Genomic DNA, 15041 nt, shown 5'->3' with positions numbered 1-15041 from the left:
GGGGCTCATCTTTGTGTGTGTTAGTGTGTCTGGGACTCACCCTTGTGTGTCCGTGTGTGTGCCTGTGTCTCACCTTTGTGTGTGTGTTAGTGTGTCTGGGGCTCACCCTTGTGTGTGTGTTAGTGTGTCTGGGGCTCACCCTTGTGTGTCTGTGTGTGTGTCTGTGTCTCACCTTTGTGTGTGTGTTAGTGTGTCTGGGGCTCACCCTTGTGTGTGAGGGGGGCTCATCTTTGTGTGTGTTAGTGTGTCTGGGACTCACCCTTGTGTGTCTGTGTGTCTGACCTTTGTGTGTGTGTCAGTGTGTCTGGGGCTCACCCTTGTGTGTGTGTTAGTGTGTCTGGGGCTCACCCTTGTGTGTGTTAGTGTGTCTGGGGCTCACCTTTGTGTGTGTGTGTGTGTTAGTGGTTTGAGTATTGGCCTGCTAAACTCAGGGTTGTGAGTTCAATCCTTGAGGGGGCCGTTTAGGGATCTGGGGCAAAAATTGGGGATTGGTCCTGCTTTGAGCAGGGGGTTGGACTAGATGATCTCCTGAGGTCCCTTCCAACCCTGATATTCTATGTGCCTGTGCTTAGTGAGTCTGGGGCTCTCTGCTGGGTCCTGTCTGTCCGTCCGGGTCTCGGGGCTGCCAGCCTGGCCGCCTGCCCAGCCCACGTCTGTCCCCCCGCCCCGGGCAGCGGCCATCCCGTACTGAGCATGCGCAGTACAACCTAGGGCGCAAACACGGGCAGGGGGCCGTTTATGCTGCTACACCGGCCGGCGGGCCTAGAACCGCTGCGGCCGGAACCCGGGTGCTGGGGCGCGGGGCCGGGCGGACCGGAGCGTCGCCGGAATTTCCGTGGTGTGTGGAGGGGGGGCGGCCCGGGCGGCGGGCCAGGGATGGTGAGTGCGGGCGGGCCCGGGCCCTCCCCGCTGGGGGGACGGGGGGCTGGGGCGGGGGCGGGCTCGGCTCGGGGAGCCCACCTGCAGCGCGGGGCGGCGGCCTATTCCCCGGGTCCCCGTAGGAAAGGGTCATGGTGGGGGCGGGGGCGGCCCCGGCGGGGGAGCGGTTGGGCGGGGGGGCGGTTGGGGGGGCCCGGCGGGGGAGCGGTTGGGCGGGAGGGCGGTTGGGGGGGCCCGGCGGGGGAGCGGTTGGGGGGGCGGGGGGGGCCCGGCGGGGGAGCGGTTGGGGGGGCGGCGGCGGCGGGGCCCGGCGGGGGAGCGGTTGGGGGGGCGGCGGCGGCGGGGCGGTTGGGGGTGATCAGGGTGGGTGCCTGGTTCAGTTCCTTCCAGTTTTGTGTAGTTCACTGAATGAATGTTCTTATTTTGGCAGTCGTTACTGGTTCTTACAGAGGGAAGAAATCGGTATCAAATATGTTGATATCACGACTACCTTCTCAATTAGCGAAGGCCTCACGATTTGCAGGTAAACAGAACTGTGAAACTAAAATCCCCCTGAGTGCATCTGTGTTAGAACTCCTAGTGCAAAACCTAATTTTGAAGTTTTCAGAGGTAATGAGACTTCCAGAGTTTCTTTTGCCAGCAAGCATTACAAGTCAGGAGAATGAGTCGTTTGTGCTGAAGAACAGTAGGTCACTAATCCTGCTGATTGGTGTGTATTGACACTATTGTGAGGTTTTGACTTAACTTTATACATGATCTTAAGGGGAATTAATGTATTTGGGAGCAGGAGGATTGAATGCTGAGATCTTTTCAGGTTCTTAGGATCTTTCTAGATCTGACTTTTTTCCTGCTCTAGATGTGGGGGTAACCTCTTCAGCTTAATTTTAGCTGGTTCAATTGTACCCTTTTCCTTAAGGTAAAGTGCATGTTTTGCCTTAGTTCAACTCATGGGTAAATTACAGTTTAACCTCTGGTTTCAGAGTAGCAGCCGTGTTAGTCTGTATTCTCAAAAAGAAAAGGAGTACTTGTGGCACCTTAGAGACTAATAAATTTGTTAGTCTCTAAGGTGCCACAAGTACTCCTTTTCTTTTTGAGTTTAACCTCTGCATTCTTTAGTGTTAAACTGTTTTTGAACATAGTGGTCCAAATAATTATTTGAAATTTCCTGTGTATTTGAACCATGGGCCCACAAAAGCAACATCAGTAACTATATACTGTAGTTATACCACTGTGGCACATTTAAGCCAGGTTTTTCCCTTCCTGTCCCTCCTTAGCCAAACACATACCATGGACCTGACTTGTCATCCATCCCCTCTCTTGGGTGCACCACTAGGAGCTCCTCCAACACCTGAGTGAGGGAGAGAGACAGAGTTAGGCTGGGATCATCCCATAACCCACCCCAATGCACTTGGCCCCAGCATTCCATTCTTTCTTCTGGGGAAACCATGAGATGCAGGAGTCTTCCATCTCCTGAGGAGTGGGAGGGGAAAAGAGCTGGACTGGCCTCCCCTCAACCAGACCCGCATGCCCATATCTTCCCACAGATAACATCCCACTGCTGGTGCAGGCTACTGTAGTAGAAGTCTGTGTTGCAATCCTGAAGGTTCAGGGTTCAAACCCGGCCAGTGGCGCACGATTTGTGGGTTGTTACAGCTGTACGCAATAGAATGTGTGTGTTTATTCAAAGGAAAAAGACAAAGTAGTTTTTTGTATGCAATTTTCTATGTTAACCTAAATTACTTTTTCCTGCAAACTCACCCACTCAGAAGTTAAGAAATGACAGTTTTATGCCTCCCAATGCACTTTAATTTGACCCATTGTGCATATGCGTTGATAGTCTTTAATTACGTGGTTGTGCACTATGTTTTCCACATGACCCCACTTCATTCAGTGAACAGAATGGATGCACAAGGGGTGGAATTACAATTGCACAGGCGAGAGTAAATTTGGCTTCCAAGTGCTTGAATTTGCAACCTAAATAACTTTTAAAGTAGCTTTTGGGGCATAATTTTAATATTTAGCTATTTTAAAGGTAGACACTCATGTTATGTGTTCTTCAAGAAGTTTAAATAAAACTCTTGTTTTTTTGAGGACTTTTTTTGCCAAGATCAGTGTCTTCTGTGCTGTGCTCTGGTCCTACATCTGCAAATTACAGCACACAACCCTCTAATAAGAATGGAGCCCAACCTCAGCGCTGGTATGCACTGGACCCTGAACTGGAAGAAATGCTGGTCCCCAGAAAAATGTCCATCAGCCCTTTAGAAAGCTGGCTGACTGTTAGATACTCTCTCCCTAAAGTGGAGATCATCAATGTTCATGAAAAGCTAGGTTATGAGCCTACCCAACAATATGACTATCCCCCATGTGAAGGGGGAGCTGATGTGGAGGAAGAGGAAGGAGAAGTCAGCACTAACAAGGTTGAGTGTAAGAATGTGTTGAAGATCCGTAGGAGGAAAATGAATCGGCATAAGTACAAAAAGCTGCTCAAACGAACACGTTTTTTGCGGAGGAAGGTACTAGATGGTCGCAGGAAGAAACGTCAGGTGAGATTGGGTTAAACAGTCCAGCAAATCAACAGAGGCATATTTTCAAAAAGTGGCTGGTACTTTCTTTAGATATGGCTAGCAGTTTATGTGGTGCTTTTAATCTAGAATTGACTTGTGAAAAGCAGCAGCAATCTGATTGGAGCAATTCCAGTGCATTGGGCTGGTGGCTTTGCAGATCATGCTGGTTTCGGAACCCTCTGAACTTTTTGGTTTGTTTTTTGACCTGGATGTGCTTGGCCAATTATTTAATATTTGTGTAGCTGGAAAGAGATGTATTAAACTTTGAATGATACATCGCTATGCATGGTGATCTATCTTGACATTCAAATAATTTGAAAAGATGAATGGTTACAACTTCTTCAGTGGATAAAAATAATCTCTTGACATAGGCACCAACGAGTATTACACATGCCCAAGATGTGTTTGGATAGTTGGTGTAATAACCATTTTCTACCTGTCTTGCCAGCATCCTCAATTGATGTGCACAGAGCAGCCAGTGTCAGCAGCTGTAAGGAGAAAATATCACACTGCACTCCTGCCCAGAAGCATTTTACTTTCTAGAATGGGGTAGGAGGGAAGGACTTGGGTCCACATTCAGACTGCTGGAGGCAGATGCAACTCCATTGGTTGTATGGGCTACTTAGCTCTGCCTTTCCACAGCCCACAGTTCTTCTATGCTTCAAATTTTCATCCCTGTTCTAGTCTTTCTCCCACCACACATGTCCTTAGAAGGCGTTTGTGTCTTGTTTGTCCCTTCAAGTTTAAAGAGCCAGTGTTAAAGGTCCCATTTCCTTTCTTAATCCCTATTGGATACTAGTTTTTTTATCATTTGAACTCGTTAAATATGTCTCTGTTTTCAGTATTTCTAATGGAACATTTCTAAAATGCAGTTATATGGCATTTGAAATGCATTTTCTGCAATAAGAACTAGAGCATATTCTGAGAAGCGGGATAGGCTGCCTAGGTAATGTACTGCTTCCTTCATACAGATAACACCCAGCTTCTCTTTAGGATGCTTTTTATGCAGTGGGATATCTTGGTTTGAACGTGTCTCTTCCAAGAGAGCTCACAGTTGTCCCTTTTTCTTTTCAGGCAAAGTTTGAAAAAGATCTGAAACGCATCTGGAGGAGAGCTGGGTTGAAAAAGCCTTCTGAGAGCTGGCAGCTGCCCAAGATATTTGTGAGAACTAAGTGACTGGAACACCTCAAATGTGTTTTGGCATTTAATTGTAACTAAAAGGTATTTAAAATAAGTCAAAGTTGTTTTAACTTTGTTCTGAATGATGAGATCAGAGGTGTGTAGATGTTTAAAATCTTGGTGAGGAGATCATTCCGAACCCTGTGCAATACTGGCTATTGAAATAATAAAGTGCCATTTGCTGAAAAAAGCCTGTGGGTATAACTACTAAAAATGACCTGAGTTAAAAATCAATTTGTGGGTTCATTTGCTCAAGTCAGCCCTCTGTCTTCCCCTCTATCTAGCTGCATGGAGAAGAGAGGGGAAATAGAGCAAGTAAGGTTCTGAATAAAATGACCCAACCCACAGGACTTGCCAGTTCTGAGGAATATTCTCATGGAGTTCCAGTGAGAGCCAGATTGGGACCAATTTGCTGCGAGGGACTGAGATCAAGGCTGATCCAGCTGTTCTCAATTTTCTTAGTGAAAGGCATAAGGCAGAAAAGATCCTGCACATACCTTCCTCCTAGATCAGGGCCTTTTTGTATTGGTAATAAGTCCTTGGAAGTGTAACCGCCCTAGCACATAGTATCCAGTCCCAAATGGGGATATGAATGTGGTAGGCTTTGTTACCTTGGTGGAGATGGAATGAGAGAATCACAAGTATGATACAATAGTCTTAATGTGGCGAGAGGAAAGCATTCCCTGCTGCACCAATGGCCTCTTAGTGTGAGAGGGACTGCACCTCATACTGGTGACCATCACATCTCAAATGTTCCTACAGGAGAAGCTCTCTGTTGGTTGTAAAATAGTGGCATACTGCCTGTTACATACCTGCGAGGCTTAATGTCTCATTCTCCTTATACATCCTGCTACTTGCTTCTCAAGACAGCCGGTGAACAGCATTATTTCTTTCAGAGTAGCAGCCGTGTTAGTCTGTATTCGCAAAAAGAAAAGCAGTACTTGTGGCACCTTAGAGACTAACAAATTTATTAGAGCATAAGCTTTCGTGAGCTACAGCTCACTTCATCGGATGCATTTCCGATGCATCACGAAGCTCACGAAAGCTTATGCTCTAATAAATTTGTTTGCATTATTTCTGTAGCAGAGTTGGGGCAGGAGTAGAAGTTGCATTAATCAGCATTACAAAATACAATGCAGTTCCACTCGTCTGAAGCCTCAGTGTGCACCTTCTTCAAGTGAAAGCATTCAACAACAGTCCTGAAGAGAAGAAGCAACTAAAGATCTTTATTTGTATTGTCTGAACCATTTTTAGTGGGGGTCTAGAGTCCTGGTTTCTGTTTTTGACCCTTCTTTGACTTGCACTGGGGCAAGTCACTTTCCCTCTCCATGCCTCAATCTTTCCATCTGTGAGGTGAAATACCATATCCCACCAGAGACAGATGATGAAAACAATTAGAGGTGATCTCCTATGAAAAGAGATGAAAAAGACTGAGGCATTTGAGTTTGGAGGGATTATATTAGAGGTATACAAAATAATAAATGGTGCATAGGTGATAAATTGCGTGCTCCTGTTCCTTCCTTCATAATCCAAGAATAAGGGGACACCTGATTAAACCAAAAGACAACAAAATTAAAAGCGAATAAAAGAATATACTTCAAGTACATTGGCCTGTTGAACTCATTGCTACAGGGTAACATTTAGATTAATTTCTGTTGTATCCTTCTGTAGGTCATCTGCTGATGCGATCAAAAGACACCTGCTATGCTTCTGGCTGTCAGTAGATGGCAGTAGAATCAAGGCCCTCTGAAATGCCATAGGAGTTCTTGTATTTTAAAGAATTGGTTTCAGAGTAGCAGCAGTGTTAGTCTGTATTTGCAAAAAGAAAAGAATACTTGTCTTTAAGGTGCCACAAGTACTCCTTTTCTTTTTTTAAAGAATTGGGGGGGGGGTGTAAAAATCATTATTCTTGACAGAAGCATATTGCTATAATGAGAGGTTTATTAAATTGATCAGAGGGGTAGCCATGTTAGCCTGCATCCACAAAAACAATCAGGAGTCTGGTGGTACCTTTAAAGACTAACAGAATTATTTTGGCATAAGCTTTTGTGGGTAAAAACCCCCACTTCTTCAGATTAAATTGAAGTGACCCTTGAGTCACATGCAGAAATAAAACATTGCTAAGGTTGGTGGATTTTCCAGACTATAGGCTCAAGTCTGGTATAGCAGGTGACTTTGATCAGCGCTTTAAAAACAACCCCCTGCCTCCTTGTCAAGCTTTAAAAAGGGCTACAGCTGCAATTCTTTTTAACCAGCTCAAACAGGGCTTTTTTCAGCCTATTCCTTCAGGGCTCCAATCAATAAGGGGAGCGCTTAACCCTCTGCATTAAAAAGTCCCTGTATGTAATGCTGGCTCTAGATTTCAGGGGTGTGGTCCATATTCAGCAGGCACCCAGGGGTCACTGAAGAGTCTGAATTTGTTACAGTGTAACTGCACCACAGTGCCTTGCTGTCTGGTCCTTTCAGTCTGGCCTCTCTGAGCAGGCGCCTAGAGTATTATCTCATTTGGAGTGAGGCTCTTGGGTTTTTTTTTTTTTTTTTTTAATCCCTTCATGCTCATTCCTATGGGCTGTATTCGCAGCTCTGTCACTCCCGTTCCTGCTGCTTTTGGGACTGGCTCTTAGGCCTCTCACTTATTGCCCTCCTGTGTGAACAATCAATCTGTGTGTTTCTAGGGTGCTGGTTGCTGTGGTAGCGGGGGGGGAGGTCTTCAAAATTACAAGCTGCTGTGATGTTCTCTGCTCTTGCCAGCCTGAGCAGACAGAATCCTGTGACTCCTGCTTTTAATCCAGAAGCACTGATATGCCATCCCATCTTCCAGCCTAACGCGTGTGAGAGTGATTGGAATGTGGCAACTGGTGTGAGGTGCGTGTGTCCCTGACTTTCCCTGTGATAGTCTGGGGAATGTTGATAGCGGTGCCACAAACACGGTTGTACTCTCCCTCTTTTTGTAACTCGGAAGTGAACATACAGAGACTGGCCATGTACATCAAATATCCATGGCCATCTTAACCAATTCCCCTTTACTATTTCAGGGGGTGCGGAGTTGGGGTCATGGCTTTGTGGGTTGTTCTGATCTCACTCTACCTTGGAATCTACTGGGCATGCCATAGGAAAGAACATAACGTGCAAAGCTCTTTAGTCTTTGGGTAGGAGAGCAGTGTCTGTCATTGTTGCACTGCCTGCAGTAGTCACTTGGGAAGGCTGTGGAACACAAAGCAGCTCACTGCAGTCATGTCTGGTAGCTCAAGAGTGGAGGGGGGGAATTTGTCATATTCTGGGATTAGCCCAATAGCATTAAAGCCACCTCTTGATATGACCACCCCATTCTTTAACGCCGAATCAGCTGCTAGGAAAGAATTCTGAAACGCTTGAAGTTCCATGGTACAGACCTCATGCAATTCTTCACCTTCTACAAGAGCTGGATTGTTTCGTTACAGGGCAGGCACCGTGTTACAGCTGGAGGTCTCTGTAGTGAATTCCATCTCTTCACTAAGTATAAGTTTGATTATATCTGCCCTCTAAATCATAGTTCAGCACATATAGTCATCATCTTTACATTTACTAAACATAATGGCTGCCTAATCTGCTGGTATATGGCAGTACTGTGTAATTTGCAATGGTGTTTACAAATAAGCCCCAGTATGTTCCTATATAATTAAAGGGTGGGGACAAGACATTTGTGCCCTGCTCTTAGTCGTGTATTTTTTTTCTAGGTGGGGTTGCATGGTTAAATCATGGTTATCCTAAAGCAATGGTTTTCAACCTTTTTTCATTTGCAGACCCCTAAAAAATTTCAAAGAGCGGTGCGAATCCTTTGGAAATCTTAGACATAGTCTGCGGACCCCAGGCTGAAACTCACTGTCGTAAAGCATGGTTGAAATCTCTCATGCTGTTTCAGTGCCAGACACTATACGGACACACAGACACACACATCCAGGCTCTCATTCTCTCTGTGTAATCCTCCACCAAGATTAAAATCACCGTGTCCTAGCTCGCTCAATGACAGATCAGGTTTTCTACCCTAATATAGCCCTTCATCCTTTGGGTTAACCTCATCCTGCTCTTGTTGGGGAGGAATAGATGAAAGAGAGTTCCCCATATTTGTCTGTAGGGGAAGCACCAGCACATAATATTCCATTCTGGAAACCTTATGAACTTCTACTGGCTGGAAATATATATACATCTATATGTGTATGCACACATATGTATGTGTAGCTATGGTAGCGGCTGAAAGCCTGTAAAAGGACATGCTTTGACCTTTATCCAACTCAGATAAATCAAGAGGTTTCAAGGATTCTTCCTTCATCTCCCTATTACGGTTGAAAAACAGCAGGAAGCTGCCAGAGGAACCCATGCTAAGTATTCCAGAGACTGGAGCTATCCAGGGAAGACAACATGATGGATGTTTGAAACTGGGACTCAGACATCACTCAGGAAGGAGCTCTGAAACCTGGAATCTGAAACCAATTATACGCATGAACCCCATCCCCTCCCCCCCCGTGCTTGGGTTATGTGTGCTTGAATACAGAGAGCAAACTAGACTGTTGAGCAGAATATTGTGTCTCATTCAGTCTGGTAGTTTTATCGTCTGGCTCAACGTGGTCACAGAGCTACCTGGTTTGAACGGAAACCATGGTTTGGATCTCAGATAGGAATACAGTTGTTCTCCAAAGAGATATAAAGGGGCTGTATTCTGTTCCCCATCAGTCAAAGCAGTTTATAAACCTCGCACAAACGGCCTGCTCCCTTCCCAGGACACAGCAACACGGTGACGTGAAACAGCTGGGATGGGCTGAATCTGCTGCAGGACTGGCAGCTCATAATGGTGATGGGCAAACTTCAGAAGGGCTGGGAGTTTCTCCATTTAGATACATGTGACACTGTTATCAGTGTCGTAACGAGGTGCTGATTGAAATGTATCCCACCTGCTCCAGTCTAGATGCTGAACTGGAAAAATCTCAGGAGTCCAGATGTTTGAGATTCCCAGTGGTTTCTGGTTCTGAAATAATAGCTCCTGCATTCAAAATATCCTGAGCTCAAGATATCTGTCAAATGCTGGGGCAGATCCTCAGCTGGCGTTGATCGATGTAGTTCCCTTGACTTCACTGGAGATACATTGATTTATAGCAGCTGAGAATCAGGTCCGTTATGTCGGTTGGTGACGTGGCGTTGGGGTAAAGCCCATGTAGACAGAACTCCTTGCTGGCCACTGGCTTTTTAACCACTGGAGTGTCCACTCCTGTTCACAGCAGGTCTACAAGCTATGGTGAAAATAAATCCACAGTTCCCAGGGGTCTGGCTGCAGTAGCAATCACTCCATTGGTAGCAGTGGGAGATTTTTAGGATAAGGCTGGTGCACACATGGCCTGTGATACTGAAATTTTGGGAGGAGTCTATTCCAAGTGAGCTTTTATAAAGCACAAACTGAAATTTCAAATCCTGTCTCATCACCAGTCAAACAGGAAACTATCCATATGTGGAGTAAAGCTTTTTGGTAACGAGGATCAAATTGAAAGGCTGCCTACCACACTCAAGATTCCCAGGTGGTGTCCTGTTCAAATATTAGCCAGGCCGTGGACGGTTTAGTTTCCAAGGTCAGACAAGATTGGTGCATTCAGTCCAATATGGCCATGAATATCAAATTGAAATGGATGAAAGATAGCAACAGGTCCACCCTGTGTTAGTCACAACACTGCAGCATTCTCCTTGTGCGAAAACCACACCTGATTCAAGTGATCCTGTTACATGTGCTGCATGTGCAAGCATTAGCTTGACTGTCTTCTGGGCAACTTTGACAGCTGGAGTAATTCCTACCATACAAGTAGTGATGGATGAACCTCCAAAGATGTGGAATTTGGGTTTGAGTCAGAGAAACACAGATTTGAGCTGCTTATCCAAACCGTGGGCTGCAAATCTCCTGAGAACAGGCTTCTTGGGAATATTTCTGCTCCAGGCTGACTTTAATCAGCTCTCAGCCCATGCTTCACTGGGTTCTGAAACTGTCACCAGCCCTGCCAGCAACTCTGATTTGGCTTCCCCTCCCAGTGGCAGAACCAAAGGGAGAGACCCTGCTCCTGTATGAGCCTTGGAATAGTTCAGGGAACTACTACATACAAGGTCGTCCTCAAAATACCAAGAGACCAGCCTCTTGCGTGTGTCTGCACCAAGCACCGCAGGGCGAGGCCTGGATATAATGGGGCAGGGAATGTGCCCAGAGCTCTTTCAAAGCTTTGATCAAGGCCTGGTGTTGGTTTGAGTTGTGTGTGAAGGTTCAGGTGACCCCGTGCTAATCCGAAAGCACTGGAGAGAGCTGGAAGAAACCCGCTTGCCAGTTTATGCTGGCGCTGCCCACATAATGGAGCCTTGTCAGGGTGACACGCTTCCTCCAAACAGTATGGACTGAAACAGCTCTTTATGATGTGTACTGGCAGCAAGTCCTGCTGTGATCTCATAGGAGCAGGCACATGTGTCTGAAGTGCTGGGTACAGGCTGCGGGGTGCCCAGTAGACCCAGCCGTGTGTGGCTGTAAAAGAAAATGTGAAAGGAAGTTATTCTTCACGGTGTTGTATTGGCTGCTGGAAGATTTCACTAAGTTGCAAAGCAAATTTCCTTCCGTTTGCAGCCTGAGGGGTTCCATCTGTGCTCAGTGCTAAGACTCTGATGCCAAGGGCCAGGTTCCTAGTGTGTATTTTGGGCACCATCCTCTTTGCTTGAGTCATTAAGGCTCCAGGGCAATCTCAGATGAAGGGGCACATGCCAGGGATCTTTTCTACCCCATCTAATTCCCGCCTCCACTGTGCCCTGGAAGTTTTACGAGCGGCTTGTGAACAATGCCTACCTTTCAGAGAGTGAAGTGCCGAGTTCCCCTGCTGTTGATCAGCTAGCTGCTGATTGGATTTATTAAAAATCCAGAGGTACTGCAGCCCAATAATTCCTGAGCAAAAACAATGGGGGCGTTTACACCAGTGAGCTAATAGGGATTCTGCCAGGTTAAAAACAATGGGCCAAATCTTTAGCTGATGTAAATAGGCATGTTTCCGTTAACTTCAATGGGATTGAGCTGAGGAGGACCTGGCCCCATGTATTTTAAAAGTAAATGGTCCTGAGCTGCTGTAAACTGGTGGGATTCCAGTGAAGTTAATGAAATTGTGCTGATTGCCATCAGTGGAGGATCTGGCGCAAATGATCTTTCAATGATGCTAACAGCACTGTCGATAATGAAACCTGATTGTGAAAAAAAATATTGTTAAAAAGTCCTGCCTTGGACTTTGTGTATTGAAATGCTGAGTTAGGCTCAGTCCTACAATGTGCAGAGGAGGACTGGTCAAAAATGACATGGATTTTCCACATAAAATGCAAAAGAAACAAAACCTTTTTTTCTTTTTTAAATTTCAGGTGGAATTTTTCAATTTTTCATCTAATTGTAATGAGAAATTTCATGTGCATTTGCTCTGAACCAAAAACATTTGTTTTGATTCTATTCAAACCAATCAATCAACCATCTCTTTCTCTCTGGGGAACTTTTAGTTCTCCTCTCCCTGTCTTTCTTTTCCCCCTCTTGATGGGAGAGAAGCTGGCGGGGGTGGGAGAAAGAGGCAAAAACTGGAAGTAATTTGGTTTCAATTCAAAGTCAAAGCTCTCATTTTATTTTGATGGAACAGCCGAACATTTCAAATGATACGACAAATTCACGGGGATTTTGTTATCGTCCGAAAAGCCATTTTTCTTCACAAAATCTTTAAGGGAGCTCAACCAGCTGTGGTGCTGGGTGAGTTCTGGTGGGGCTGAGTTCTCTGCCTTTTCACTGACATGAACAGCACTTGGAGGACTCGCAGCATTGAGCGCTCAGTAAGTCCTGTGAATAGTCCTGGAGTGACGTAGCGCCAGGCTGCTAAGAGGCAAAGCCCCCCCCCCCCGAGGGTGTGGCAAGCTCCATAAAAATAAAGATTTTGGAAATATTTAAGACTTTATATTTGAAGTGGATTTGCAAAACTTGGCAGAGGCCTCACAGCTGAACTGTGACCCAAGCCAGCGGTGGGGGTGAGCTGAAGCAGAATAATGATCAACCGGGTACAAAGCGTGCTAAAAGCGAGAACGGTAAAAAAGGACTGAGGTGTGGATATGGCCACCAATGTGACTGCAGGTTAATGGCACCGTCTTACTCAGCAGCTCTGCTCCTTGGGTGACTTTGAGTCAGATCCGTTTCTTCTACTGACAAAGTGTTCTCGCTCCTGGTAGCTTTGCAGGGCCAGCTCAGCCATGAAAGAGCCAGCTGGATTCAGGTCAGAATTGTCCTGAGGGCAGAAGCTTTGAAAGAGGTCATCATGGCAGCCATCCCTCCAGACCAGACCGCCCTGCTTTGGCTCCTCAGGGCATCCATACTGTTCCAATCAGGGGTGCTGGAACAATTTTTATAGCGGGGCTGCTGCTGATGGAAACCATATATATGGTGTTTGTTATTTCTACTTCAAGCCAGGGTGTGCGGCAGCACCCCTAGTTCCAGCCCCCCTAGTTCCAATTACTGTCCAAAAGTTGTTGCTGCACTGCAGCCTCAAACCTGCTTAATGTAGGTAGCTAAACGAGCAGCCTTCACAGAACTGCCATTGTCTGAGCAGTTTTACCTTTCTTAGGTGTGAGGAGGGGAATGACCTAGGTTGTTACCAGCCTCCTGCCATGTGTAAGGCAATCTCCCTTGGCTTGTCCTAAGGTAGGGAGAGCCAAATCTCCTACTTTTGGACAATACCAGCCATTCCTTGTGGAAGGGATGTGGGCTGCTGGGCCCTCCAGAAAAGCAGGAAACTTTTCCTCACCAGGAATCTGTGGAGGATTCTTGCCAGGGTCCACATTTGATCTGGAGAGGAAGAGGGTGGCAAATGAGGATGCTACACACAGGGCGGGAGTGGTTTTCATTATTATACAAAGGGGTTGCAGAACACAAGGGAGGGTGAATGAAAATGTACAGGCCAGCAAATCACGTCTACATAGAGAATGCACACAAAGAGGGCTTTGTCTGGCCTGTGGCGTCTCTCCATCTCCTCCACAGCGCGAGCTGCAAAATTCAGGCCCAAATTTAAAATCCCCCCAAATCCAGGCTGAGCTGCCCCCTGTGTTTTGGTCCTTTCATTTCTAGGGCGAACAAAGAGTAACAGTTCGCAGAACCAGAGCTGTTTGTCGGTAGGTTTGGAAGGATGACATTTTTACTGGTCAATGTCATTAAATGGCAATGACACCCACAAACTTACAAAAAATATTTCCATTGATAAAATTTGCAGCTAGGCAAAGTAAGCAAAACGCTGCTTGAGAACAAGTTTGAGTTCAGGATATTTATTTTGTATATGCATGTGATGTTGATCATCTGCGTTTTAACTGTTCTAAAGCTTCAGCTTTTTTTTGAATCTCAGCCTCTTCTGTAATTATTGACTGACCCCCTTCATTTTCTGATCCCCCCATAATTTCACATACAAGTGTGAATATTTAAATGGATACAAATAAAACAAAAATGCGTAACACCCTTAATTTTGCACAGCTGTGAAAATGTAAATCAATACACGCAGAAAAAATGCTTAAAAATAAACTAGCTTATGCTCAAATAAATTTGTTAGTCTCTAAGGTGCCACAAGTCCTCCTTTTCTTTTTGCGAATACAGACTAACACGGCTGCTACTCTTAAACCTAAAAATAAACTGTTATCCATCAAAATGATTAAAAACATAAAAATGGAATTCTGGCAACCCTATTTATAGGGCACAAACTCCTACTAATTAGCTTAGACCTGCCTGTGGGTGGGGCTCCTATAAATGGTCTGTCCTCCATTTTGGCTTCTTTCTGCAAAGACTCAGCTTGTGGTGCAGGGAGCAACTATCAGCAGGTATGATGTCAATAAAAGAAAGAGAAAAGAGACTAGGGAAGGAAGAACCAGGAGGTGGGGAAGAGCCATGATAAAGGCTGGGATTGAGCGCATGATCCCTTTCCAGCTGGAAAGTAGGGGAGAAGACAAAAACCCCTAGTTCTGCCTTGGAATTCCCTGGGATAGGAGGCAGGCAAACATGTAGGGCTGGACTCTGATCTCAGTTACACTGGGAAAGCCAGGGAGATGCCACTGAAGTCCTTACTACCCAGTTCTATCATCAGTAAACCTGAGATGGAAACTCAGGCACATAGTGGTGAAGTGACTTGCCCAAAGTCACCCAGCAAGCCAGTGGCAGAGCCAGGAAAGGGACCCCTGGATCTCTATCCACTAGGCAGCACTGCATCCTGACGTAAAACCAGACTAAACAAGAGGAGAATGAGAAACTCCTACCCTCTTTGTGCCAGTTGGTTCCGCCTATTTTAATTTTTGCCCCAGAATACCCCCAGTTGATACTGGTTTAGCTTAGCATTGCTCACAAGCAATTTTGAAATCTTGCTTGGTGAAAAC

General features: G+C 45.8%; 2 protein-coding genes across 2 annotated transcripts in view; both read left to right on the top strand.

Moving 5' to 3' along the window:
* The first annotated feature begins 704 nt into the window (after positions 1-704).
* AURKAIP1 (aurora kinase A interacting protein 1) lies at positions 705-4677 on the top strand. Its single transcript, XM_038376575.2, has 4 exons — positions 705-879; positions 1310-1402; positions 2971-3422; positions 4518-4677. Exons 2-4 carry the CDS (start codon positions 1351-1353, stop codon positions 4617-4619), a joined length of 606 nt encoding a protein of 201 aa, XP_038232503.1. The 5' UTR covers positions 705-879; positions 1310-1350; the 3' UTR covers positions 4620-4677.
* Positions 4545-15041, top strand: part of MXRA8 (matrix remodeling associated 8) — a 58572-nt gene continuing 48075 nt past the window's right edge. Inside the window, exon 1 of the mRNA XM_038376572.2 lies at positions 4545-4664. The gene's annotated coding sequence lies outside the window, so the exon portion shown is untranslated. The remainder of the gene's footprint in view (positions 4665-15041) is intronic.

The sequence above is a fragment of the Dermochelys coriacea genome, chromosome 18, assembly GCF_009764565.3.
Source record: "Dermochelys coriacea isolate rDerCor1 chromosome 18, rDerCor1.pri.v4, whole genome shotgun sequence".
Lineage (NCBI taxonomy): Eukaryota > Metazoa > Chordata > Testudines > Dermochelyidae > Dermochelys > Dermochelys coriacea.
This window is presented reverse-complemented; position numbering and strand designations above follow the sequence as displayed.

Coding starts and splice junctions, on each gene's coding strand:
- AURKAIP1 (XM_038376575.2), top strand. CDS start 1,351: ATGTTGATATCACGACTACCTTCTCAATTAGCGAAGGCCTCACGATTT. Junction 1,403..2,970: donor GAAGGCCTCACGATTTGCAG/GTAAACAGAACT, acceptor TGTTTTTTTGAG/GACTTTTTTTGCCAAGATCA. Junction 3,423..4,517: donor GTCGCAGGAAGAAACGTCAG/GTGAGATTGGGT, acceptor TTTTCTTTTCAG/GCAAAGTTTGAAAAAGATCT.